Source organism: Solea senegalensis, linkage group LG8 (assembly GCF_019176455.1).
Source record: "Solea senegalensis isolate Sse05_10M linkage group LG8, IFAPA_SoseM_1, whole genome shotgun sequence".
Classification (NCBI taxonomy): domain Eukaryota; kingdom Metazoa; phylum Chordata; class Actinopteri; order Pleuronectiformes; family Soleidae; genus Solea; species Solea senegalensis.
In genome coordinates this window covers 19,750,499-19,776,778 of record NC_058028.1, presented here as the reverse complement: position 1 = coordinate 19,776,778, position 26,280 = coordinate 19,750,499, and the positions used below count along the sequence as shown (strand labels likewise).

The 26,280-nt window shown below is 39.3% G+C and overlaps 2 protein-coding genes across 4 annotated transcripts in view; one reads left to right on the top strand and one right to left on the bottom strand.

Moving 5' to 3' along the window:
* Positions 1–4,367, top strand: part of LOC122773430 (galactosylgalactosylxylosylprotein 3-beta-glucuronosyltransferase 1-like) — a 56,010-nt gene extending 51,643 nt beyond the window's left edge. For both annotated transcript variants that reach the window (XM_044032123.1, XM_044032122.1), the window contains 3 exons: positions 951–1,247; positions 2,891–2,997; positions 3,198–4,367. In XM_044032123.1, coding sequence (XP_043888058.1) covers positions 951–1,247; positions 2,891–2,977 — 384 coding nt within the window. In that variant the 3' untranslated portion in view covers positions 2,978–2,997; positions 3,198–4,367. The remainder of the gene's footprint in view (positions 1–950; positions 1,248–2,890; positions 2,998–3,197) is intronic.
* Positions 4,368–8,343: 3,976 nt separating this feature from the next.
* LOC122773913 (beta-galactosidase-1-like protein 2) lies at positions 8,344–25,438 on the bottom strand. Of its 2 annotated transcripts, none has more exons than XM_044032903.1 (19): positions 25,265–25,438; positions 22,951–23,136; positions 22,713–22,781; positions 21,134–21,229; positions 20,408–20,516; positions 19,809–19,901; positions 19,561–19,639; positions 19,090–19,154; positions 18,734–18,818; positions 15,335–15,478; positions 14,757–14,837; positions 13,062–13,168; positions 11,831–11,977; positions 11,484–11,555; positions 11,115–11,193; positions 10,932–11,019; positions 9,747–9,861; positions 9,347–9,463; positions 8,344–8,459 (listed from the first exon to the last, which is right to left on the bottom strand). In XM_044032903.1, exons 2-19 carry the CDS (start codon positions 23,112–23,114, stop codon positions 8,373–8,375), a joined length of 1,797 nt encoding a protein of 598 aa, XP_043888838.1. In that variant the 5' UTR covers positions 23,115–23,136; positions 25,265–25,438; the 3' UTR covers positions 8,344–8,372. The 2 variants fall into 2 exon arrangements, with proteins under 2 accessions (XP_043888838.1, XP_043888837.1); XM_044032902.1 differs by lacking the exon at positions 25,265–25,438 and adding an exon at positions 24,901–25,230.
* Positions 25,439–26,280: the final 842 nt, after the last annotated feature.

The following is a 26,280-nucleotide window of genomic DNA, read 5'->3' as shown; positions in this document are numbered from 1 at the left end:
TAACACCCAGTGGTCATTAAGACCTGTGATCCAGCCAAATCTTTTCTGGATGCCTGGCACAGTGGCATTAGCAGGCAGCCTCGTGCTGTTCAAACTCTGCTTCTCTCTGATCCCCCCCAAACTGACCACACAGCAGCTTATCGGATCAACAATGCAGCTCAGGTGCAAAGGGCTATTTGCATTTCATTTGGACAAGATATGCGCTATGAACAAAAAACACACGCAAACAAGTATAGGATGCACACAGATTTTCTGCATGCTTGCATATGTGTTAACGTCCTCAACCATACTGGTTATTGTAAAAAAAGACCTTCCACCAGCGCATCATTATTTCTGTTGCACGGAATTCGATTAAACGGCTGCTGTTTCTGAACCTTACTCTTCCCTCATTATAAAGCTTACCTTTTATGACTGCAGAGGCTCTAGCAAATGGCACTCACTGAGAAGCCGAGAAAGAGAAGGGAGGCAAGATTGTTTGATGCTGGAAGATTAAAGGACGAAGAAAAAAAAGAGAGGGATGGCAGAGCTCTACCTTGAAAATATCTCAGCCAACCAGCGACGGCAGCCGCTTGCTCTAATGGCTTTGCTCCTCCAAACCCTCTTGGCACTGTCCATGTTTACGCCCTTTAAAAATGGTTGTGTGCAATTAGCTCATTGTAGGGCAGCTGTATAATAGTTGGTGTGTGTATGTGAGAGAGAGAGAGAGAGAGAGAAAGAGGGAGGTCTGCCTTCATCTAGTGCGTCAGCTGCACGGCACAGTGGCTCGGTCAATATTCACCATCTTTCAGAATGAATGATAGCAGCAGCTCTAAAAACCCTCTGTCCACACTCTGCTGTAACAATGGCTGCTGATGCTCAAATGCTGTGTCTCACTGTCATGTAGACTTTTTCAGATGACTAATCGGCTCTCTCGCCTCCTCCATTTCTCTTCTCGACTCGCCCCTCTCTAGATAAGATCGACGAGGAAAGTTTCGGTGTGGCCTGTGGCCTTTGTGGGTGGCTTGCGGTACGAGTCCCCCAAGGTCAATGCAGCTGGAAAGGTCTACGGCTGGAAGACGGTGTTCGACCCCCATCGGCCCTTTGCCATTGACATGGCTGGCTTTGCCATCAACCTGAGACTCATCCTCATCAAGCCACAGGCATATTTTAAGCTTCGTGGGGTGAAGGGAGGCTACCAGGAGAGTAGTTTGCTCCGGGAACTTGTCACACTCAATGACCTGGAGCCTAAAGCAGCAAATTGCACTAAGGTAAGGTACTCTTTTTATGATTATCCAGGCAGATTGATTGGAGCAGCACTGTTTGTGGGAATACTAAAACTGATTTTGAAGGAATAAAACCTGCTGCAGCCAGTGAAGCAAATATTTAATTACATGTCCTGAATGTGATGATAAAATCAACACTGCAAATAGCAGATACTCCACAGGACATTATTAGATGATACTAATGATGGAGGCTCAACACTGACCCATTTTAGCCCATGTGAAGCTTGATTTAACTATAAAGTTGGGAGGAATTTCAGTGAGCACCAAACCCCAGGGTACCAAAGGGTTTCATCTTCAAAGAGTTAATAAATTCATCATTAAAAAGTAATTAACTGTGTCAGAAACAAGCAAAACAAAGTTGGATAATTTGGGCCCCAGACAGTTTTTAGATGGCGATGGGGTTAGAAACTATATGCTGTAGATGAGTTGCTGGGAAACACACTAACAATAAGCCACATCTACAATTTGAAAACTTATGGGTAAAGAAAATACAGTGGAATTTGATCCATTGTCTATTTTTCACAATGTAATAAAGAAGGAGTTTTATGCCCCTGACAACGCATTGATGATACAAACAACAGCGCTACTTATAAACAAAAACATAATGAGATTCACTCCAGTGAATGAAAAGAGTAAAGAATGTACTTCCAGCAATAATATGCAGGGAAAAATAGGATATGTGCTAATTCATGGATTCTTATTTCACACTATAGATATAAAAGTAGAATCAATCTTCTGACATCTAACCTGAACCTGCAGCTGAAAAAAAAATTAAATATATTGATCAAAATGTTGAAGAAGTGTCATTTAAAGCAACGCCATGTTAACGTCTGCAAAGTTCAGTTGAGTTTACTTGCCAATTATTGATGAGATGAACGCTGATTGTCATTGTTTTTCAGGCCTCATCAAAGCAAAGCAACGCAGCGCAACTTTAACTTTCACCTAATAATAATAATTTCACAATCGTTTTGATGGGTCACTGACTTGGAAAAGTGAGAATTGAGCACACAGTGAGAAGTGTGGAACTTAATGAGAGTCAGTAATGACAGACTGAAATAATTAGAAATCCACTTTTGTTGCGGTGTGGTCACTTTCAACGACCTATTTCATTTCACACCTGAGCAAAGTGGGAGTGGGCTCCTGGCACATCTCGAACATCTATTCGTAATTCATGAATGATGCTACTATGAGATGAAAGGGGAGATGAGCTCGACACTGTCTTCCCCCTCCCCCGTTCCCTTCACTGTTCTTTTTCCTGGGTGTTTTTTGTCTGCACTCTGTGGCTGGATCAACAGTCATTTTATATTAAAAACAGAATAATCTGTGATGTAGTGGAAAAGACATATTAAATTAACTGCACTGCACAACATGGATGACCTTGTTGCTTCATATGTTAGATATTGATCATACGTTGGATCACTGGTAAACAGATGTATATCTTGTCAGCATCCACTTTTATATTTCCACTCTAGAAATAGACTCTAAGGAAATGTTATTTTACAGAATGTGCTATTGGATCATGAGGAAGAGTGGGAGCTCAAAGGAAGAGAAGACTGAATGAGCGCATTAATGGAACAGCATGTACTAACACTACTGTTGTTTGTGTTTCCACACGGTTTCCTCACCAGATACTTGTTTGGCACACGAGAACGGAGAAACCTGTCCTCGTGAACGAGGGGAAAATAGGATTCACAGACCCCAATGTGGAGATCTGACCATTTTCTCTCTAACCACGGTAAATAATTATGTTTGTAATAGCTTCGTTTGCTGAGCTCAACCCTCGTTCTGTGTCAGTTTGATTTTACATACAACTTAATGTGGGAAAAAATTGAAAGATGTGTCTGCTATTAAAATGCCAGCAATGAAATGAAGTGGTTCAGAAGAAATGAAGGCTTGGAACACGTTCTTAGAATTTGTTAACTCTCTCTGTTGCAGGTGGTTGGGCCTTGGATTTGCAGAGGTGGAAAATGCCAGAGTCTCGTGACGTGCAAACCAGTGCTCATGTCTTAATCACCAAGAATAAAAAGGAAGTGTGGGCCTTTTATGGGGGATTCTATCCCCTACAACGAATATATATATGTATCATATTAAAGCACAGATAAGTAAGAGGTGGCGGGGTTTCTTTGTCAGGACTAAGGTGCAGAGGACATAATGGGAGTCTGTGCTGATGGTCATGACCTGCATCTTAGACTGAAGACAACCAACAAAAGAGACAGCACAACATGAAAGACAAACAACCAGCGGATTTCACCAAACAAGCAGGTTAAAAAGAAAACACTAAGGAAATTAAACAGATTTTGTTTGGCTCTGCTCATGGTACAGAAGAGAAACTCATCTTCAATGTTAGGACATGGCCTACATAAGTCTGGATTAAAAAAAAAAATGGGAAGGGAAAGAATGTTCTTTTGATAACTATTAAATGTTTGCTTTTATTTAACTTAATGGGACTGGGTCTTTTGCAAGCACTTGACTTACTTGTTAGTTCAATACTACTGACTTTTACGTACATTTACTCTTGGGTTTATCATCGTTCATTTTATAGTGTCATTATCAACTCATGCATTTAAGCCACCTGTACACATGAAGAGAGACAAACATCAGCAAAGATAAAACACACAACTGCTTGTGCTATGATGGACTATGGCCATTATTGGTTAAATTATTAATTAATTAGAAAGTAGATTTCCTGCCAAACATACGTGTATATTCTGACATAACGTCATTTACATTACATTTACAAACAAAAACAACATTTTACTGGGTATATAGATTATTAGTCTCTTTTGCAAGTGAGACATACTGTAGACCTACTCATTTATTAGGACAAAAACATGTGGAAAATAAGATACACATTATAATTCTGAAAGTAACATATCGTGAGTTGATCCTGAAGCTCAAAGAAAAGAACATTACAAATCCACTTGCCCATAGCAATACACTTTCACTCACATATGGCTTTGTAGTTTTTATCAAAAAAAATTTTTACTTTACTTTTTGTTAAAAGTTTCTAAATTTAAGGTCAGAGTTTTTTGTTAAACTAACAATGGCCCTAGTGCATCGTCGTACTTTTGTAGCAACAGACATGTGTAAATAGTAATTTAAAAAGAGAACAATCAGAGGAGTAATGACAATTTTTGACCAAACCATTGTGATGTCTTTATATGTTAAAAAAACAAAACAAAAAAAAACACTGTCCCTATTCTCTCACTGGTGAATTCCTCACAATTATATACACTGTAGGTTCAAAGCATGGAAAGAGTAATAGCACATTACCACTTTCATTCGGTAACACAAAGTCATAAAGAAAAACAAGAAAAACATCAAATCGGCAACATGAGAGGCTCATGACCACTGACCTATTACTTCACGTCAGCTTCTAATACTCTGATAATGTGGGGAAACAGTAAGTGAGTTAACATTTCCCCTTCGTCTATGCACGCTCATTTACTGCATGCACATGAGCCACAGGTTAACAAGGGTCAGCTATGTGCAGGAATAATCATGTGCAAGATGGTGCAGCATCAGAGCCCAACATTTAGGATGTACATAATATGTCGGTCCCTCTCGTCTCTGAAATAATACACTTAAAATCAAAGATTTAGACACTCGGGCTACATCTGCTGACCCTTAGTACCAGCTTTCAACAGCCGGAGTAGTTATCAATAATAGATTTAAATACTTTATGAATGGCCCATAGAATTATGGTTAACACATTAAATTAGAACAATACATGCAGCTCTGAGGTAACAGCAGGCTACAGAAAAGCACAAATCAGATTTTCTTTGTTAATGATTTGGTAGCTACATCATGTTCAGTATCATGGACTGGGATTTTCTGGGTTATTCTCACATTAACACCTCTTTGTTTTACATAAGCTGGGACTCAACTACAGGAGACACCGGTGGCTATGAGGCACCTAAACACTGCAACAAAGATATTCTGCACCACATAATAGAATCTCGACTTGATAAATCATTCATCTAGTGCAATACACAAGGTGGCTCTTATCTAACATTGCCTGGCAGAAGTAGCTGGAGATAATTCGACTGTGAGCCTATGTACTAGTTCCAAATCTCTAGTCCCCCGCCCCCCCCATACCTTCAACACACCCTGCCGCAGTATGAAAACTGACAAAGACATTAAAAGCCTATGATAATATACACACACACACACTCAGACAATGTATATTTTATCACTAATTAAGATGGCTGTTTCTCGCTCACTGTCTAATATTACACTGCACAAGGATCGGCCATGGAGATCGCAGATTCATTTAGGATTTGATCTCTTCCTCGACATGCATCTCTTTATTTATAGAAGCTCAAATTTAATATATTTATGTATTTATTTCAAGGGTGGACGTGCAATTCCAACAAAAACTGCTCTCAGCCTGTGAACACATGTTATACTGTACAAACAGATTATCATACAGATCAATGAAAGGTTAGTGTTTAACAACAGGCCGAGACACACACACACACACACGGACACACACACATACTGTCACAGCACCACTGTCAATCCAAGTTCTGATTCAACAGATCTGCTTTTAATATAGTATATGAATAATGAATTCACCTAAAATGTTTTCTCACTCAAACAAATTCGAGTTAGGATCTACGACGGGAAATCTCAGTGTGTAAACATCTTAAAGTAAATGGTTTCCTTTTAAAAAGCTGCACAACACTTCTCCACCCCCGGAATGTTGCAGTGCATTTACTTTCCAAGTCAAACTATATTCCTTTCTCTCATCCAATGCCAACTTGGGTGATGCAGACAAACAAACATCATGACAATTGTATAACATGTTTGGATTGTTTAAATCTGAATCTGTGATGTCATGTGCTGTGTCCCAAAAGCAGCATTTACTAGAGCTAAACCTTATATCTGACTTCAGCAGACGACTATATCAAACAATATCCAATGCTGACAAATAAATGTACCGAACATCCACTCCAGCAGTACATCATATCCAGCTTTAATTTCTGTTAATGATCATTACCCTCTGAGGGCTTCTCTCTAAGGCACAATAGACATAACACACACACACACACACACACACACACACACACACACACACACACACACACACACACACACACACACACACACACACACACACACACACCTTCTCTTTTCTTTATCCCTACTGTCACCCTCCAGCCTCATGTGATTCACATTTTATGCATGTGACTGTTAAGGTTGTTTATTTGCCACAGCAGTTCTGTCTCAGAGAAAGATGTTAGTTGAATCAAGAAAAAATAAACAATTGAGGAAAAACAACAAACAACTGATATGGTCAAGAGTTTTCTGTTGGGTGTGTTAGGATATGCATTTGTCACCTGTGTTTGAACACTTTCAGCCTGATGAGACTAATGACCGTTACGGAGAGTTTCAAAGTGTAATAGTATTCAGCTACAATGTGATTTAACACCTGTGGTACATGTTGACTGGAGGAGCTCCCATGGTCAATCAGAAAGATTACAGGCTTGTGTTAAGAGTTTATAAATTCAGCAAGATGTTTCAAACTAGTGATAAAGTATGACATTGCAGCACCACCAAGTTTCACCTAGCCATATTCCAGTTACTTTTTAACAATAGCCCATGGGTCTTACTTCAGTGAGCGGCATAACAGAAATATTAACTCATCTTAGTGACATCTAATGGTGAGACTGCAGACTGTAACAAACCGAGGACTCGTCTACTCGTCCCTGCCTTTCCCAAAGCACGTCAGGAAACCACAGTGACCATTACGCACCAGAAAGGATGTTGCTCTTCATTTGCATAGAAAGATTCTGTTTCAAAGCATGAAACGCTCTACAAACATAACAGCACAGCATGGCAGTCTCCACAGTGCAAGGCCCGTTCTTTAAGTACATAAATAAAAGGCTTATTCTAAAGTTGATTTTTATTTTAAAGTGTGTATATACATATATCAACATACATAGGTGTTGTATATTCAATATCTGCCGCAAAAAATTGTTGCACACTGGATGAAAACCTATTGTATATGATGGGAACTAGTTTACTTTAGCAACGTTTAATCTTCACTGAGCAAACAATTATAGGCCGACTCTGAATTGCTTCGAACAGCTGGTGCAACACACTCCAGGATGATTTCAGCAACATGGGACGCCGAGCTGACAACCTATCAATTTGTAGATTACCCACACGTACAGTATGAAGCCATTAACTTAAAGTGACTACTTCTCAAAATGCGACAGCACAGCTTCTCTGTTGCATCAATCTTCAAAGAAAATGAGTGTGACAGCATCCAGGCCGGTTAGTATGACAGATGAGTTTAAGAAAAAAAAAACGATCTCCAAAAACAGCTCGCTTATGATATGCTGAGAGCTCTCTGCATGAGCTCAGCATATCATAGCAGGGTATATTTAAAAAACAAACGGGTTCTCTGTATGCAGGGTAAATAAAGGCTCTCAGGCCTGCTTATGCTTGCAGCTGACACAGGGTCAAACCTGCCTTTATTTACATATTCTTTTTTTAACATGGATGTGATGCATAAATGAAGAGATGTGATGCTGGAGGAGGAAAGTTTGTAACACTTTATTCTTATCACGCAAAATTCTCTGTCACTGTGCCCTGGTCAGCAGTTATGCCGTGTATATGTGGAGGCTTAATTACAATGTTGCGAAACTGAATAAAAAAGATGCAAGAGCATGTCATAAATACAGTCACTAATTGAGAGATTGATGTAAGGAAACTGGCTGCGTCAGCGTCTTCTGTTGACACAAAATGTCATGTTTACTGATGCATTACTTTGAAGAGCTGCTGGTCTCTGCTGGGCATCACTGGCCCGATAGAAGAAACTTACGGCTGTCGTCCTCAGTCCTTTCCTTGACAGTTACACTTCCCTCCTCCTCCTCCTCCCTCCTCCTCCTCCTCCTCCTCCTCCCTCCTCCTCCTCCTCCCTCCTCCTCCTCCTCCCTCCTCCTCCTCCTCCTCCTCCTCCTCCCCTCCTCCTCCTCCTCCTCCCTCCTCCTCCTCCTCCTCCTCCCTCCTCCTCCCTCCTCCTCCTCCTCCTCCTCCTCCTCCCTCCTCCTCCCTCCTCCTCCTCCTCCTCCTCCTCCTCCTCCACCCTTCCATTTGTTCTCACTTGACATCAACAGCCATGCCATAGTCAGGGGTGCTGGTGAAATGGATCTTCCCATCGGTTTCCTGCTCCTCAAACACTGTGACCTGCAATGAGGGCAAAGAAATACATAAATAACACCAGTTCAGCTAGGTCATGGAACGATAGGGAGAGAGAGAGAGAGAGTGGGTTGATGAGCACTCAAGTCAATATATGTACAGAGAAATGTTAGAAAAGGCAACAACCGCTGAAATACAGTAGGTGTAGCTTCAGGCCATTTTTTAAAAAGTGTTGCAGAGTTCAAAAACATCAAAGCTACAGCTGTGTAGGGCGATGAATGTCAGTAGCCATGACATTGGAACTGTTGACCAGTGATTGGGCTGTGTTACTGGACCAGAAGAGAAAAAAAACACAACAATGCTCACTCAATATTTAGGGGCAGAGTCTATCTTTTTGTGATCAGGCTCTGTCAAGCAATAGCGTCAGACCTGACTGAGGCAGCATTTTGTGTATACACCCACAGTGCAGAGGCCGGCAGGCACAAGATACATTTATACTGTCAGAAATGCTGAACAACCAGGATTTTTGAGCAGTAGAATTCACTTCTGAAACATTTCACTTGTACCTCTGTGGTTTCAGTCATACTCCAATCTATTTACAGCCATCTCACCTGTGCAATGTCTCTGTCTGTCTGGGCATAAAACAAATCACATCCGACTTATTCAACTGTATTCACCTCTAATGAAAATCACTGCTGGTTGCAAGAGATTTCATTCATTTGTGGCAACCATTTAGCATGGTGAATCAAATGTATAATCATTTTGGCCAGGCCTGTTTCTTTTTTATTCTGTACATTGGAATATATGTATGTGCATGTGGACATGGGAATGACCTACATGGATGGGATCAGGTCATTAATGCTAACGTGCTACAGTGGTTGATGTAAGTATCCATCGGATGGTCATCTCTGCACGTTAAGGTAAAACGGAGGTACCTGGTTATCCCCCCTGTGAAGCCAAGGTCCTGGTACATAGAGAGTTTGCTGTGGACCGATGGACCAGTAACGTCCAAGGTTCTTGCCGTTGATGAAGATGACGCCTTTAGTCCATCCCTGTAAGCACGACCAATGTTAAATATATGTTAATGACTACCAACAAAACATGAAACCCAACTCTTGCTTCTCTACACCAAGCACTGGTGGGAATGGGAAATAAGCAGTCAAGCAGCACTTGACTAGTTCAATTGAAATCAATGTGCATGAAGTGCAACTGCTACACATACTGTTCAATTCTGTTATCTGCTCTCTCTTTTTAACTTTAATTTCAAATTTTCAAAACAACAAAGGAATATTCCAATTTGTTAAGATTTGATGCTCCACTGGCCGTTCAGCTTACTGGGAGTTTGATGAATGTGTCTTCGGGAAAGCTGTTCACATAGAATTTGGTCTGGAAAAACCCTGGAACAGAGGACTGTTGACGAACAGACTTCCAGTGGTCTGACTTTTCGAGACTGCAAAGGAGAATACAATTACAAAGTACAATCTTGACATAATCCACCATTCAAAATGACACAAAATTAAGGCAAAAATTGCCCTTGGCTTTTAGGAGGTCCGTTTGCCAGTACTTCATGTCATTTCTACAGTATCATCTGCCTGCAGTAAATGTCAATGTGTCAAATGTTAACGTTTGGACATAGATTCTCTGTCTTTATATTTTGGCTATAGGCAGCCTTGTGCCTCAAAGTAAATCCAAAAGGTTGCCATGATATCAGAGTTTCCAGGCCCGACATTTCTAGGATGTTGCAGAGATAGAGTGCCAATTATCAGTAAATGGGGAAAGTCTTGAGACTGGATGGAAAATAATGTATTTCGTAAATTACAAATGAACTTACTTTTAATTCTAAACACAATAACAATGTATTATACTAGCCCAGTGAGACTGACATTCACTATCAGACCAACATATCACTCAAGAAAACAGTCCTGTTCCATTACACAGCAGTCTATGTTCTGAGCTGGTCAGTTAGTGAGACATTTGTGTGAAGACTAGCCTTTAAATCAAAGTTACCACAATGTGCACTTGTATTATGTGTCTGAGCATCGATTAAGTTACCTAGTCTGTTCATTAGTAAAAAGGTATCGTATGTATAATAAATATGCAGCAGGTTTGGCATGACCCTGGTATGAAGCTCATTGTGGCTATACTGAATAAATCATCCATTCTTGAAAACAACACATTTACATCAAGTGGCTCTTTGAGCTCCTGAAAGTGGCCTATTAATGACTTTATTGATTGGAAGTCTTAACATTCATACTGCCAGATGCCTGCTGCTAACTGAGATACCTCCTTTTTCATGTGGTGTCGCATTGTGTTCACAAAGGTGAAATGTTCTCTGTAAAATTTTCAAACAGCGCACACCTTAAATGACTCACACTGGGTGATCTACCCACCGTACTGCTAATAATTCAAGATGTCCATCAAGTGATACTGCATTGAAAGGATGTGTCCCAGTTCTTCCGTTTTGCCATCATTCATTGGTCCAATGACAGATTAACACAAATGCATCATAAAGTCACAAACCTGTTAATGAAGCCTGGATTCATGTCCAGACTATGAATAGTGAAGTCTCGAAGGAGCTGCTGGTTTAACTGGATATCTCCAATCAGACCTGAAAAGTAAGTAAACTCTGGTTTCACCTTTTTTATTTTTTTCCCATAAATATTATATTGTACAATGAGCTTCACTTAAGTCATCATTTTGTACCTTTGCGTTGCTCGTCCAGGGTCTTCCCATAATTCACTCTTCCACAGTTCTCCACCAGTAAACTTAGAGTTCTTTGTTCCTTTAGTGGCAAAACATATTACACATGAGAGGTAGGACTCAGATTCAGCAATTACACTAAATTAACAAAATAAAAGCCAAGTTGAATAACTCTTTCATTTTGTCCAATTTAATTAAGAGATCAAGGCAGTTGTCATTCTGCACTGTGAGGCTGTAACATTAACACAATTCAGTGGATGATTTGCTGTTGACCTTGCTGCCAGAAACCAGAATCCATCACATGTGGCATTTTGTTGAATATTACAAAATCCTTTATAAGAAAAAAAACACAGAAAGCTCACACAGCAATACCTTCCCATCAGGGACTGCTAGTTCTTGTGTTTTATAATCCAGAACGCCAACAAAATGTTTGTCCACAAACACCTGGAAGGAAAAAGAACGAAAAATGAAATGCTGAGAAACTGAATTTAGCCACTAAGAAAGATTGCAAACTTCAACTTTTGGGTACTGCACTGTCTTATAACTTGCCATTAATACCAGAGTAACTTAGTGACAGTATGAGCTTGTTAATTGTCCTCCACAAGTACAGGGGTGTCATTTTTAACAAGCAGATTACAGCTTTCCGAGTGCAAACGTTCACACAAAGAAAAGTGCAAAGTGACTGTGAAAGCAGTGCGTCTGTGTCTTCACATCCTCACCAATGCTCTGTCTCTGATGTTGTTATTTGATTTAAGCATTCCTCCACTGTTGATGTTGGTCTCATACAGTGTGTAGCCATAGGACTGTCCATTGTTGTTGTTGACAGGGAGATTCTCCATGTTCACCGGCTTCTCTGAATGAAAAGGCTAAAAACATGCCAAAGAGTTATTACATTATTACATCATTCATACAATTTACCTCTGAAAACAGGTTTAAAAGACTGTGGAGCTGAAATGTGTGTCAGATGTTTTGGGAAAGTATGCTGTATTTAAAGTAAATGCATGTGATTTCTGCCAAACATTCTCTTCATGACAGACTGACTTTATCCAGAGTCATGTGGACATTTTATGTACAGTCTTTCCCCAAATACCAGCTTTCCACTAAATAGGCAAGTTGAAAACAACTGATAACTGCTGGTCCATGAGCAGGCCACTAGTACAGTGTGGAGAGGAGTATTAATTACAAACTAGCCTACAAAACAACAGCTAGACTTCTAGTGACTAGAGTAACTGTCTGTGTTATTGTAACCATGCTATTGAAGAAATACATTGCTAGTGAAGCAGCAAACACATAGCTACTGGTAGCCAGTGGCAGATTTAATATATGATCGTTATGGCAAGCAGAAATTCTGTAGTGAGTAGATGTGACAATACGTGTGCTAGTGTAACGACTGTCCAGATAAGTGTCCACAGACGAGGACATGTTATGGTCAGTTCATGGAGTCCATCCACTCCTGTCAATTATATGATGTCCCCATCATGTGAATTATGTCATCCACCCACGTCAGCGACAGCATGTGCAGACCCCTATGCCGACGTCGGCATTCAGCCAAAAATGTGTGACTGAGCAGACCACACACATTTACTGTTAATGCTCAGGGCATTTTGGAATTGAAAATAATGTGGTATTCGCTTTGCGTGTTTGAAATGCCAGATTGATGCAGCTACTCATTTTAACATGAATACAACTGCAGGCATGAATATGTGACATGGACATAGACACAACTCTCAGTGGACATGGAAGAGCACAGGGAGGTCTTTGGGGAATCACAGCAGCAATGCACACACACCACAATTTTAATTAGGCTTCACTTTCATGTAATTTTAACAGCCAATTCTATTCGAGTTTATTTGATGAGATTTTCCATATGACTTATGCATTTAGTTTTTTGTGAATTACTGACCTCATCGCCCCGTTGAATTTTGGCACTGTATGTCACCTGTAGCTTACCTTGTCAGTGAATTGCAGACTGTCCCACAGAGACAGGTGCTGGTGAATGAGAACAGGCTGGTACGCTTTCCTGTCACGGTGAGGGGGCAGTACAGGAAGAGGCTGAGCTGAAAAATAGCAAGGAACATTCTGAGTTTTCCTGCCTGCTTGTCAATTTTCTTTAACATTAATTGACCCAGAACTAACCCATCTCATGTACTTGAAATAATATTTACATGCTTTTGACAATGAGACACATCTAATGTACAGTGCATGTTACATATTTAAAGAAAAAACAGCAAACACATATTACTTGACAGTGTGTAATAAATTATGTTTACTTGAACAATTGGTCCAAATTTAAACCGGTAACAATTTAATCAATTATTTAATTTAATTTAATACTCGACAAAAAAAAATCTATGATAGTTCATGGACCTGTCCCATTCTGCATTCTTTCTTGAATCTGAAAAACATCATATTTTCCACCTTGTGTATCACTTAATACCCATCATAAAAATAAACTTTCCCTTGGTAAAAGCTTTTAGGGCTCCTTGGGTGGGCCATTTATCCTCCACAGCAGCATCCTTTAGTCTCTTTACAACGGTTACCAGTGGTTGCCAAAGTCTGCTTTTAAAGGTGTTAAAGCAGTTAAAGCATGCAGAGACACCAGTGGTCCCTCTGGAAATGTTGACAGACTTCCCCTTCCACCAAGTGCTAACAGCTGGATCACTTAAATAGAAGCTTAGAGGATAATGCAAACACCTTTTCTCAAAACTCTCTGGTACACATCAGTGAGTGCTTCTGATACTGTATATAATGTGCTATATTATATACTAGTGTAATGTGTATATAAAATATAAGGCATACGGTTACAATATACATTAATGTCATTTTCTTTTCCCCGCAACAAAGAATACTGTCTCAAATGATCCACATAATTCCTTACAGATGAAGCAGAGATGATGTGCAAGAAACATGTTGGTAGGGTTCAAATTTACTTGCACCTGACATTTGACTTCCTTTAGAGACAATAGTTGGCTGATAACTACAAGTTTTAATATGTTTGAACCGTATTATACATAAACTGTATATGTATAACATACACAGAATTAAGGTGTGTGCAAGCTTAAATGAAACAATAAGAAAACCCCAACCCCGAAAGTATGCAAAAGCAGCACCCCAGGGCAAAGAGTTTGACATTATTTTACATGCAAACAATAACGAAATATCCAGCTGATTTAATTAACAAACTGGGTCATGTGTTTATGGCTGCTATAGCACACAACGCCTCCTCACTCTGACTCTTATATCCAGGCCACAGCGCATTGTTCTGCCGACTACAATACTCTAGGATGAATGAAACAAAGGCTGACTTTCAAACCACCTTCAAACACCACAGTGCTGGACTATTTATCATTCATAACGGGGTTAGTCATGATAGAAAAACAACTACAACAGTGTGCTTTTCAAATAGCAAACATTGAAATACATAAGCAATAACTATGAAGCTTACTGTGGGCTGAGATTGAGGGTGTTTGAGGCAAAATCTCAGACAAGGAATATGAAACCAATGCTTATAATCATATGCAAAGTTATCCTGCTTTAGCCAAACAGAGAACAGGTTCTACAAGGAGAATTAACATAAGTAGGGGGATGAAAGGAAAAGGAGAGAAAGAGAGACAGTTGTCATCAAAAACAACATACAATACTCACTGTGAAACTGGCTGAATAAATTCCTCAGAAGATGGTACTTGTTGGTGTAATCCCCAGCCTCGGATAATGGAGCATCGTAATCTGAAAGATAATGCGCTATCAGAAACAGCATGCTCAGGAGCCAAAGAGAGGCAGGGATGCCTCTCACCGTGGCAGATGCTTTCACTGGCATGCTCCACTATCAAACATCTTGAGACAGCTGCTGCCCGAAACACATTTTGGGTTATCTTGGTGGAAAATGGTGCCTTTTTGTGGCAAAGGGGTAAATGCATTCAACGGAGTAAGCACAATCTGAAGGTCAGAGGTGGTGTTCCCTACTGTAGACCACTACTATCCTCTTTCCTGAGGAATGGGGACATTACAAGGAGAATATGATATGAAATTTACATTTTATTAGGTAATTAATTAATCAGAATGCACTGCATATTCAGATCATGTCATAGGCAGCATGTATGGATGGCACCACATCAAATATTAATTGTATCCTTATCATGTTTTCATTTCCCCTATCCTATGTTTTTAAAGGAGGAAAATACATTTTCACAAATCCAGAACAAAACCAGATTCTTCACACGTACCGTAGCTTGTGACCATAGCTTTAGGTGCTAGGAGTCCGACAGAAAAGGCCCCATTCATGAAGCCAAAATTTGTCCCTCCATGAAACATGTAGAGATTGATGGACATCTGCAGTTTAAGGATTTCTGAGACCACGTTTATCATGTCTGTCAAAAAAGTGACAAAAACAAATGTAAAACGTGCAAAATGTAATGTCTCCATCACTACAGAGCAAACAGTGTCAGGACTGAACAATACAACAATAAAAATGTTGCAATGTCCCAAAGCAGTATAACAAAATAATGATATGTAACCATATTAACCATTGTGCGGATAGAGATGTAATTGCTTTAAATGTTTTTACCTCACATTTGTAAAATGTTCAGCATCTTGTGATTAGTTGTGATCTGCCCTTAAAATCATAATCAATCTTATCACAACAGTTTACAAGTATCAAACCTCAATTACCTTTTTTTTTTTTTAGCAAAATCACCTTTGTTTTGTCAAGAAGGAACATCACAAACTCAACTTAACAACTTACAACTTAATTCATTTTCTCCTCAAATGCTCCAGGCAGTCGAAAATATCAAGAGGCTTATTTTGCTTCAATTACCACTTTTATTTCTTTTTCTTTCCTTTTTTTAATTCAAATTAAGTTTGCATGCTTAACAGCTTAATGTCACTAACCACTTTGTCATATGGAGTCGCTGAAGCATCTAGTCTGCCCTCGGATCAGCACGAGAGGATAGCAATGTGGAGCTGCTCAGTGGCACATTATTACCTTATCTTGTAAATGCAATGATGCTGAAGCTCTAGGCAAGTGACACGAGTACCACTGCTTTGCAGCAAGTAACCACATTTGGTGGCAGATAAAATAGCACCCTTTTGTATGGAATAAAGGTTGTATAGAACCAATAAATAGAACCATAAATGCATACAGAATAAATTAACCTAATTACTTCAATTTGAACAGTGAGCAAAGGTGAACATAAAGAATACAACGCTTAAAACAAACAGCCACAAGTAACATGGGTCAAAAAACAAACAAACTTTGATTAACAATCCAGAGCCACTGTTTCAATAATCCTATTACCCACATTTCCATTTCAATTAAAACAGGAATGGACCTCAGCCATACTTCCGATTACAGGTTACAATAATTCATTACTTTCATCTCCGAAAAAAGCTTACCACCTTACACAAATTAAGCACCTGTATTTTGCAGTGAACATGGCAGAGCAAATAATTAGGAATTCAAATTGGATTCGAGCAGACAAACTGGACTGACTTTAATTATTTGATACAAGGGCATGAGCCTTGGTGCATGATAATTGAGCAGGGTGAATGACAAGAGTCAGACTCGGTTGGTTTCACAGTGGCGGCACTGTGCTGTGACCGACTGCTGGGTGTGTTGCAGTCAGCAGTGCACTGAACTGTCAAGGACATGAATCTGCTCTGAATATTTCAAATGTTCACTTTATAGCTGTGATATTTCCTGCATGGTGATGGGGTTTTTCTGTTATTCATATTCTCAATGAGGAGGAAATAAATCAGTGGCACTGATGTTGTGATGATGATAATTTGGGAGGCTGGTAGTTACGACAGAGTACAAATGAGGCGCCAGGCTCTGAACCGTGTGCCTGAAACATGAGGTATGTGAGAGCACTTCAAGATGAAGATGAAGCAGGGAGAGTGGTACTGCAATTAACTTCAACTATTGTGAAGCAGGTACTATCATTTATGTTGTGACGCTACATGAAAAATATCACCCTAATGGATAGAGCATGTGGAACGTGGTGTGTAGGATCCAGTCTGGATCCGTGTAACCTGTAACATGTGCTTTACTGTATATTGTGTGAATGTATACTGTGTATATACCACTGGTTTTTACATGAAGTTACAGATTCTCTGACTAAAACCAACTATTTAAATTTGCATTTTAAAACTGATAACACTAATGAACAATTACTTTGTAAAGACGTGCACATGGAGAAAAGGACAAAAAGTAAATAAGTATTATATTTTTTCCCACACAGACATTGTCTGGAGTTTGCTGTACATATGATAAATGCAGCAGGGGATTGTTGCATCCCAATAGCAGGAGAATCTTCTGAGTGTGCGGGAGGCAGCAGGACACTTGCCTATTCATTCCCTGTGGTTTAGCTCGGAAATAAATTAGCTGCCAGTAGAACCTCCGGAGAATGTCCGGGGCAACTTCGGTAGACATTTGTGTTCACACATACAGCTCCTCCATGTCCAAACATCTGAAAGTAGCTTAGGACCATAGATCTTCCCTTTTTATATGAATATACTCAAAATACCTAGGATTTTTCTTCTATTTTAGATTACATTGATTTATATTACTTACTTTTAGTAAAAATGGTGAGCATAAACATCTTACATGGTGTAATGCCACAACAAAAGTGGGCAGAACAAGATTGCTAGCAAAGAAAATGACAGATGTGGACAATGTCAAAACCAAGAACATGAGTTTAATTTAATTTTAAACCCTTAAGGATACACGCAATGGATTTTGAGGAGAACAATGAGCTCATTCTAAAGAGTTGATTCTTTCTTTGCTATAACTTATGCTCTGCTGCAGGCAGGTAGACACTGCAGCCTGTGACAGCATAAGACACTGCAGCATAAGTAAAGAGAACTAATGAGGAGGCCCATCACTGAGACGACATCTTATACAGCAGAGGGCAGAGCAATCACGGAGTGTATACTATGTATGTTTGTGTGTGTGTGTGTGTGTGTGCGCATGTGGGTCTAGCAGATGGGAGCATGTCAGCAGCATGTGTGTGTGTGTGTGTGTGTGTGAGTCAAGTGGGTGAGATGAATGTGACTCCTGCAAAGTGCAACACCTCACACCTGAATTTGGTGCAGTGCTCTCTCTTTTGAACAATCCTGTACAAGGAAGCGTTTGAAAACCTGGCCTTTGAACATCAAATATGGCCCAGAGACAAAGCAAAGCCAACGTGATACTTGGCTTTGGACCCACCATGCAGGAAAAGTATATAAATCTCTGACAAAGACAGGAAGTTCAAGTTCAAGAGTATTTTACACACACAATGAAGACTTTATCTATGTTGTTCTCCTGTCTTACCTTGGCACAGACACTATTTTATTGTAAAATTAACTCGTTCAGACAGTTTCTGTATTGGCTTACAGCACTAAATCTGTCAAACCCGGGTCTCAAATCGTCAACCCTGTGTATAGAAACAAACCCTCTAGATCTAAACATAGAATCCATCAGGAACCCATATCTTACCTTCATATGAACACATTACATTACATTACATTACATTACATGTCATTTAGCAGACGCTTTTATCCAAAGCGACTAGTCTCACTCTTATCCAGGATTCATACATGTCTCACTAAACAAAATCTGTTCATCTGTATCAAATCAGTCTTACCATCAGCTGCATACACATGATGAAGTTCTCCCCAGAGATCAAACCAACCAGACCAGTACTCCATCACCATTTTAGGCTGATGTGGCTGGGGGTGAAGTGATAATCTGGTGTTACTACAGTTTTGGAAAGCAACACACACCACACTGAACACAAGATATACATATATGCCTGACCTTTAAATCTTTCTTCAATTACCTTGGGATTTCCGTCTTTATACATGCATGTGGAGTAAAGGTTGCTGATGCATTATCAATCCAGTGCCGTTTGATTACATTTGAAAAGTAGCAATGACTGATTCATAAACATAAATAAAAATAAATAAAAGCCATGTGCAGAGGCATACAAATAAGACTCACTTGTGTTTCATCCAGATACTTAATGCCACCCATGTTCAGTTTCTGGAAATTCATGGTTTGCAGTGCTTCAATAAGAAAGAAAGAAAATATCTATTAAAAAATGCAAACATAGAAAAACTGCACTAACCAAATTATTATTTACATCCTTTTAAACCATTCACATCAGTGTCAGTATATTCAAAAAATCATCACATCAACATCATCACTGTAATCATCTGAATCACTTGTGCTATTGAGGATTGAAAATGAGAAAAAGAAAAATTTCCTTTGACAATACAATGTTCATGCACTTGTTATTGTACATTTAAAAAGAAACAACTGGCTGGTTCTACACTACACAGGATCCTTTGTGTGTAAGATCTGGTTCTGAATTGCAGCTGCCTGACACTGGGTCACTCCTCGCTCAGATCTTGTTGTTGTGTGAAAACACTGTACTGAGTGTGTGTGCGTCTTGTTTGTCTATGACAATACCTCCTTTCACTCCTCCAAGATTTAGTCCCTCCCCATCAGAGGTCATTAGGAGCTCTGTGATGCCCCTTGACAATAATGCCTGGAAGGAAAAGGTATTATGGAGGTAAATATACAAAAGACATATAATTGTTGAATTTTGGAGAAAAGAAAGAAAATGGACAGAGGACAGTAGGAAGAACAAGGTCTCTCGCTCTCTCCCATCTAAGTTCTACCAGTTGTTATTAAAATAATTAATAATATTTTCTTACCTCTTTGATGAATGGCATGTATTCTTCATCTGCATTATAGGCGCCATACTCATTCTCCACTTGAACTGCGATAATTGGGCCACCTTTGGAGTACTGCACATTAATTAGCCAGTGGACAGAGGACACACATTAGGGCTTAGCACTTGCTCCAGAACACTTTGCTTATCCTCTAGCTACGTAAGTGACTTTTCAAAACACTGAAATCTGAGATTGTTCACTGATGCATGGGAGCTGATAAATATAAAAAACTAAAGACTGTGGCTGAGAGGAACCCATTTGAAAAATCCAAATCCTAATGGTTAATTTTCTTGCTATCAGTGAGCTTATGGTCAGCAGCAGCTACTTACTGTAATATTTGACGAGGTGGAAACAAAAACACTGTATCCAAGAAAAATGACTGTAGAAACAACAATTTCACCGTAACCATAGTTTAACCTTTGTGGGAATTGATTCTACCTGCATTAAGACTTTTGAGCATGTTGAGCATACAATAACAATACATTTTATCTGTAAGCGCCTTTCAAAATGAGAAGATAAATCAAACAGACATTTACATTTTAACATTTTTCTTCCCTTTAACAGTGCTAAGATTAAAGTACCTGGTGTGGGGCAACTTTCTTAATGAGTTGATCAAAAAAGGAGTTGACTGCATTAGTGAATCCTGGGTACGTTGTTCTCAGTTTCATGTGCTCATCCCGTAGCAACCAACTGGGGAAATCACAAAAACAACAAAAAACAAAAAGCACCAAATGCTCCTGTAAGTGCTGTACTTGCTTTAAAATTATGATATGACACCACATCATATCATAAAATGCGATGGCGAGGGAATCACTTGAATTGATTTTGATTAAAGAAATTAGAAGTAAGTAATTCATTGAGGAGATGTGCCTGTCATATTTAATTCTTATTACCTGTAAAAAGACAAAAAATAACGGTATCAGTGACTGTCATCGTAAATTTAGTAGATTCCTTTAATCTGTTCTCTTAAATTGTGTCACCTCTCATTTATGTAAACCTCTAAACTCACCAGGACAACTGCAAGTACAGAACGTAGCCACACATCTCACTGGCCGAATAAATGACGGCACACTTGAAATAAATCACATAACTAGCCTATGAATTATTTTCAGAGTTTAATGGATTTAGCCTGCAGTAAGAATATCACCAACTAACAGATTACCTGACCTGACCATTCATTTCCAAGACAATTTAAAGGATTAACTGTGCCCACCACAGGCTATTTAAGAATGAAGCTTTATAATGTTACCATGGCTGTGAGGCAAATACAGAATATCTGCAGAGGTGAAATTAAATCATGGTTTTACCTGGGCAGTCCCCCTAAATCCCACTCAGCACAGATGTAGGGCCCTGGACGCAGGATTACCCAGAGGCCCATGCTGGCTGCAAGGTAGAGGTAGGCTCTGAGAAAGAGACAAACATGTGCAAAAAGATGCTCTCCTGAGGGATTATTCAATTTACACCAGATTTAAACCAATATAAACCAAATCAATACCAAATGCTGTGCAAGGCAAATGTCTAATATCTGTCCATTTAAATACTTCAAAATGTACTTACCTTACTGCACTAAACTAGTTGCCAGAAATGACATAAACATGACATTGGATCCAAAGCCATGATAATCAATAAATCAACAAACACTGAAAGCAACAACTAAAAAATCAGAAACGTTCCCAAACATCTCATTTGCATCAATTGATTAAACACTGAGGAAAGTGCAGGATTTGAGCAGTGCAACAGTGCCATCTGCTGATGTTAGCCTGCTCTCCAACAGCCTCTGAATTCCCAGTAGTGCTACTGAAATACTGCACTTACATTTCTAGGACCCTAGTTTCCTTTGAAATTGTAAATAAGCATGACCAAGGTCCTTTACAAAGAATTGCATGACTCAGATTTAGATTCAGAGAGTGAGAACTGCATGTACAGGATGTTGATATGGTTGGGCAACTTAAGTTGGTGAATGTTGAAAAAGTGGAACTATGAGCCAGGATGGTTTGGGGGAGTTTCCATTTTTGTTTTTAATTTTAAATGTTTTTAACACAGATAAAATGACAATTTTTTGAAGGGAGGTTTGGTGAGTATACCATAGGGACTATTTCTTGTGAAGAAAAGAATGAGACAAATCTGTCCATATCTGTAAGAGTCCTTAGTCGGTCAACTGAGTGGGTAGATTTGATTTAACCAGGACACCAAACAGTTCACATAATGGTCACTGCTCTGAGAGCCAGTGTGTGCTTATGTATGTAAAAAAACTCCAGTCATATGAAAAACCTTACGAATAGTCATACTCATTATTATTGCATAAACTAAACTAAATCATATGTCTTCCCTCTCTACAATCATTCACATAGTCATGTTTTTCCATCTTAAATTTACTTGATAATGTACTAATTATGCTAAGTGCTGTACACAAATGCAAGCTTCAGCAAAAAATACTTAGACAAAAGTACAATTTGGATTGCATTGCTCTTTTAAATATAGTTAAATAGTGGGGGTATAAAGGGCAATGCTTTTAATAATATATTTGTTTGGTTGCTTCAAGCTTAGGACATTAAAAAAAATACACAGTAGTAAACAGTAAGAAGAAAAAGTGAAACAGAAATACAAAAAAAAACACATAATACAGAGTAGCATGCATACAGCTGATTTCATGTGTTAATAGGGTAACTTGATTGGGGTGCAGAGGTGAAACTGCAGGCTCTGGTCAACTAATCTAGTGATTCTCAACATTGGGGATGTGACCAGGATCGTGTCTTGGGATCACTAGATTGTTTTGTAACAATTAAATCTTTTTTTACATTCAACTGTCCAGTACCCAGTACCAGTGAAGAGATAAGGGTGTAATTGAGTGACTTTGTGAGAGTCAAAATCTCTGTGGTTCCTTACTCTAAATCCAGCTCATCCTCAAAGTTGAACACGCCTCGCTGCGGCTCATGCAGGTTCCATGGCACATATCTGACAAAGGATATGTAAGGAAATACAATATGAATGTAACATTTTTTTTTTTTTTTAGCATTGTATGTCCATTTTACAAAAATTATGTTGTGTTCTGTCTCATTATAATTTTGTCCTATATACGCTGCTTTACACATAAACTGAAGTTAGGTAATCAGCAAGAGCCTACGTTGTGAGAGTATTGAGGCCGCAGGCCTTCAGCTTCAGCAGCCGATCCGCCCAGTGGGCTCTGGGGACACGGAAGTAATGGATAGAGCCTCCCAGGATGCGGAAGGGTTTCCCCTCCAGAGTGAACTCTGAGGAGTTGGCCCTCAGACCCTCCAAACGGCTCATTCTTTTTACTTCAGGTGGATTCCTGAGAACCAAAACACAAAAAGACTGTGAAAACACCTGACACATATACAGTATCTTTAGTGGGACACAAATATTACTCTTGAGGAAAAACAATCAGGCCCAGCTGCACCTCAAAATTTTTCCGGATTAACCTGTGTAGGGTAGCTATGCTGAGTATGCCTGCTATGCACTGTCACTGCATTTAAAAGTAAACAAAACAGGCACAACCTGGTGTATACTTTATACTAACACACCCACACCAGTAATGGGTGTGGAACCTCTGCTACATGCAACATTCGATGACTTAGAGAAAGAAGCAAATATTATCACAATAATAAATGGAAGCAGCAACAAGAACTAACTATGATTCAATTCACACTCTTTAATTCAGTCATCAAGTTGCATCTACATATTCTTCTGTGGTAACCCAGATTTTAACTTTTGCACTACCACTTACTACTCAGCTCTTAACATTCGCTTAACACCAGTGGATAGAAACACAGCTTTTCTTTCACTGCATTTGTGAAAATAATGAATTTGCAATAAATTTTATTTACATGATTTCGTACCAATCATTAAAAACCGGTAGGAACTTTATGGTCTAAAACGTTATCCCAATAAAAATTGTTCAAATCTGTAATCGGAGTTCAACTCAGTGAAAGTCAAAGACACCAGTTAATTGTGGTTTTAAACTTTAATTGTGGTTTTAAACCGTCATAAACACTATATTGACTAATATATATTAAGGACTTAGGGCTGGATGATAAAACCAAAAATGTACATCCATCCATTTTATATGCTTATCCTCCACATGGTTGCGGGGGGTGACCCTCAATCTCAGCTGACATAGGGCGATAGGCGTGGTACACCCTGGACAGATCGCCGGGACAGGACCACATAGAGACAAACATCCATCCACTCTTAGACAAACTCACACTTAGGTCAATTTAGTGTCCAATTTACCTAATCCCCTATATTGCCTGTCTTTGGACTATGGGAGGAAACTGGAGAACCCGGACAAAACCTCGCACAAACAGGGAGACTGTGCAACATTAGTCAATATCAATAGTTGTTATGACGGATATCAGATAATTACAGAAAGTTGTTGGTTTTTTTTTATCTCAAGTGAAAATTAAGAAAAATGAATAAATTGTGATTTAAAACTTGTTTGACGACAGAAAACAAGGCTATCCCTTGTGTTCTTTTATTACACCAACTGTCCGAACGTCCTTAGTTACACCATTGGTCATCCTTCTCTGTGGTTTTACTCTATGCTAATTTCTAAGCATGCTGACTCCTGGCTGATCTTATCTGCCAACCTGTCCAACACAATTGCAAACATGAACTGTGTGAGAGCTGATCCTTGAGGCGGTATTGTCACTTTTTGTACGTTTTGTCAATGTGTTGGCTATCCTATAACAAAACATCTCACCCAACCATAAACAGACTTATAGCATATTGATAATGAAGACATTGTTACATTATAGTAATAGGTTATTGATTTTTTGGTCAGCCTTGTATCCAAAACTGATATGGTGAATGAAAATGACAATTTATCAGCAGAGGAGATAGGTCAAAGTTTAGCATATATATCTACTAAATACACAGAGAGAGAGAAAAGAGAGAGAGAGAGCGAGAGAGAGAGTCAACAAATTAAGCAGAATACTGCTAAACCACTGGAGGAGTTTAACATCCAGTTTTGAGTGGGAGGCGTATGCATCCAGACATTCATGTTGAAACTCAGCAGTGTGTTCGTTTGTTGACATGTTGCTGGTAAAGACCTTACCTTGTAGACCGATAAAAAAATACAGCCCCGACAACAATGCAAAACAGAAGAAAGTATCTTCGCCTCAGGGACAGACGAGCACCAAACAGCGAGAAGAGGGCCATTGGCTACTCGGACACTTCTTCGCTGCAGTCTCTTTCTCGCGGCTTAAGGCATACAATAAAATACAAAACACCGCTGAGGCGAATGCTCCTTTTCCTTAGTCCTGTCAAACGAGTCTGACTGCCGAGGTAGAGATTAGCTAAACCTGAACTACCCCATGTTGATATAACGTCAGGAGGTTGGTAGTACTTCCGGGAATAAAAGTTGAAAAAAAACCAACACACATTTACAAAACTTTATTGTCAGGTGCCAAGGTACCTACTTTACGGAAGCGTGTACGTTGGCAGCGGGCGCGCGCACGCCCGTTACTGGCGTCTTGTGTCGTTAATAGTATGTAACTGCAGGCCCGCGGGGGGATTCACCGAACGACGCGGGCAACGATGGAGATTTTGTCGGCCTCAAAGATCAATCTCATCCCAGACGCTGTGAAATGACACAGCCCAGCTCACAGCCCAGCTCACCGCGGACGTCCCACTAAATCCCCCCGCCCCCTAAAAGCCCTGCTGCATCAACCTAGCTTAACTCTGCCAAAGTAAACAGAAAATATGTATTTATTATTTCTGTTTAGAAGTAGTAATAGTGGTAGTTATATTTCATCTGATATTAGAGGAATGAAAGATGCTTCACCACAGACACTGACATGATGTATTAGGCTGAGAGACAAAAGTGAACAGGTAAAATAAACTTAGTTAAGATGGGTACTCTTTAGACATTATAGAATTAGCTAGTTAACAGTTAAGCATCTCAAGGCTAATGTTTGATAGTATGATTTCCTGTTTCAAGTAAACAACAGCAAATGTAGCAACTGACCCTAACTTTTGTTCATTAATTGCATCTATAATTTTAAATATTTTAGTACAAATCTAATGTTTGTTAAACTTATGCATATCATTCACTAGTCGAGTGACCTAATACTTAAATTTAAACGCAAATTCATCATCTGCTGCGGGACAAAGTATCCACCATATGCTTCATGGCCAGTGAAGGTCAGTCACATTTCTCAGCCGCTTTCAAAGCAGCCGTCAAATTGGTACATGACACATCTTGACATTTTATTGGTTTAACTCTCATATTCTTAGCTGATATGAATTAAAATCTAAAGAGTCACTTGAATGTTAACAAGCTGACTATGATGTTGACATAAGCTGCAAAGGTCACATTGTCATGAAGACTTTATAGAATATATTACATTTTATGGAATATACTCCTTATTAGGCCAGCTGGGAGCCCAAGTTCAGTAGCCAGACCCAGTTTGAGTGTTGGATACATACAGAGAGA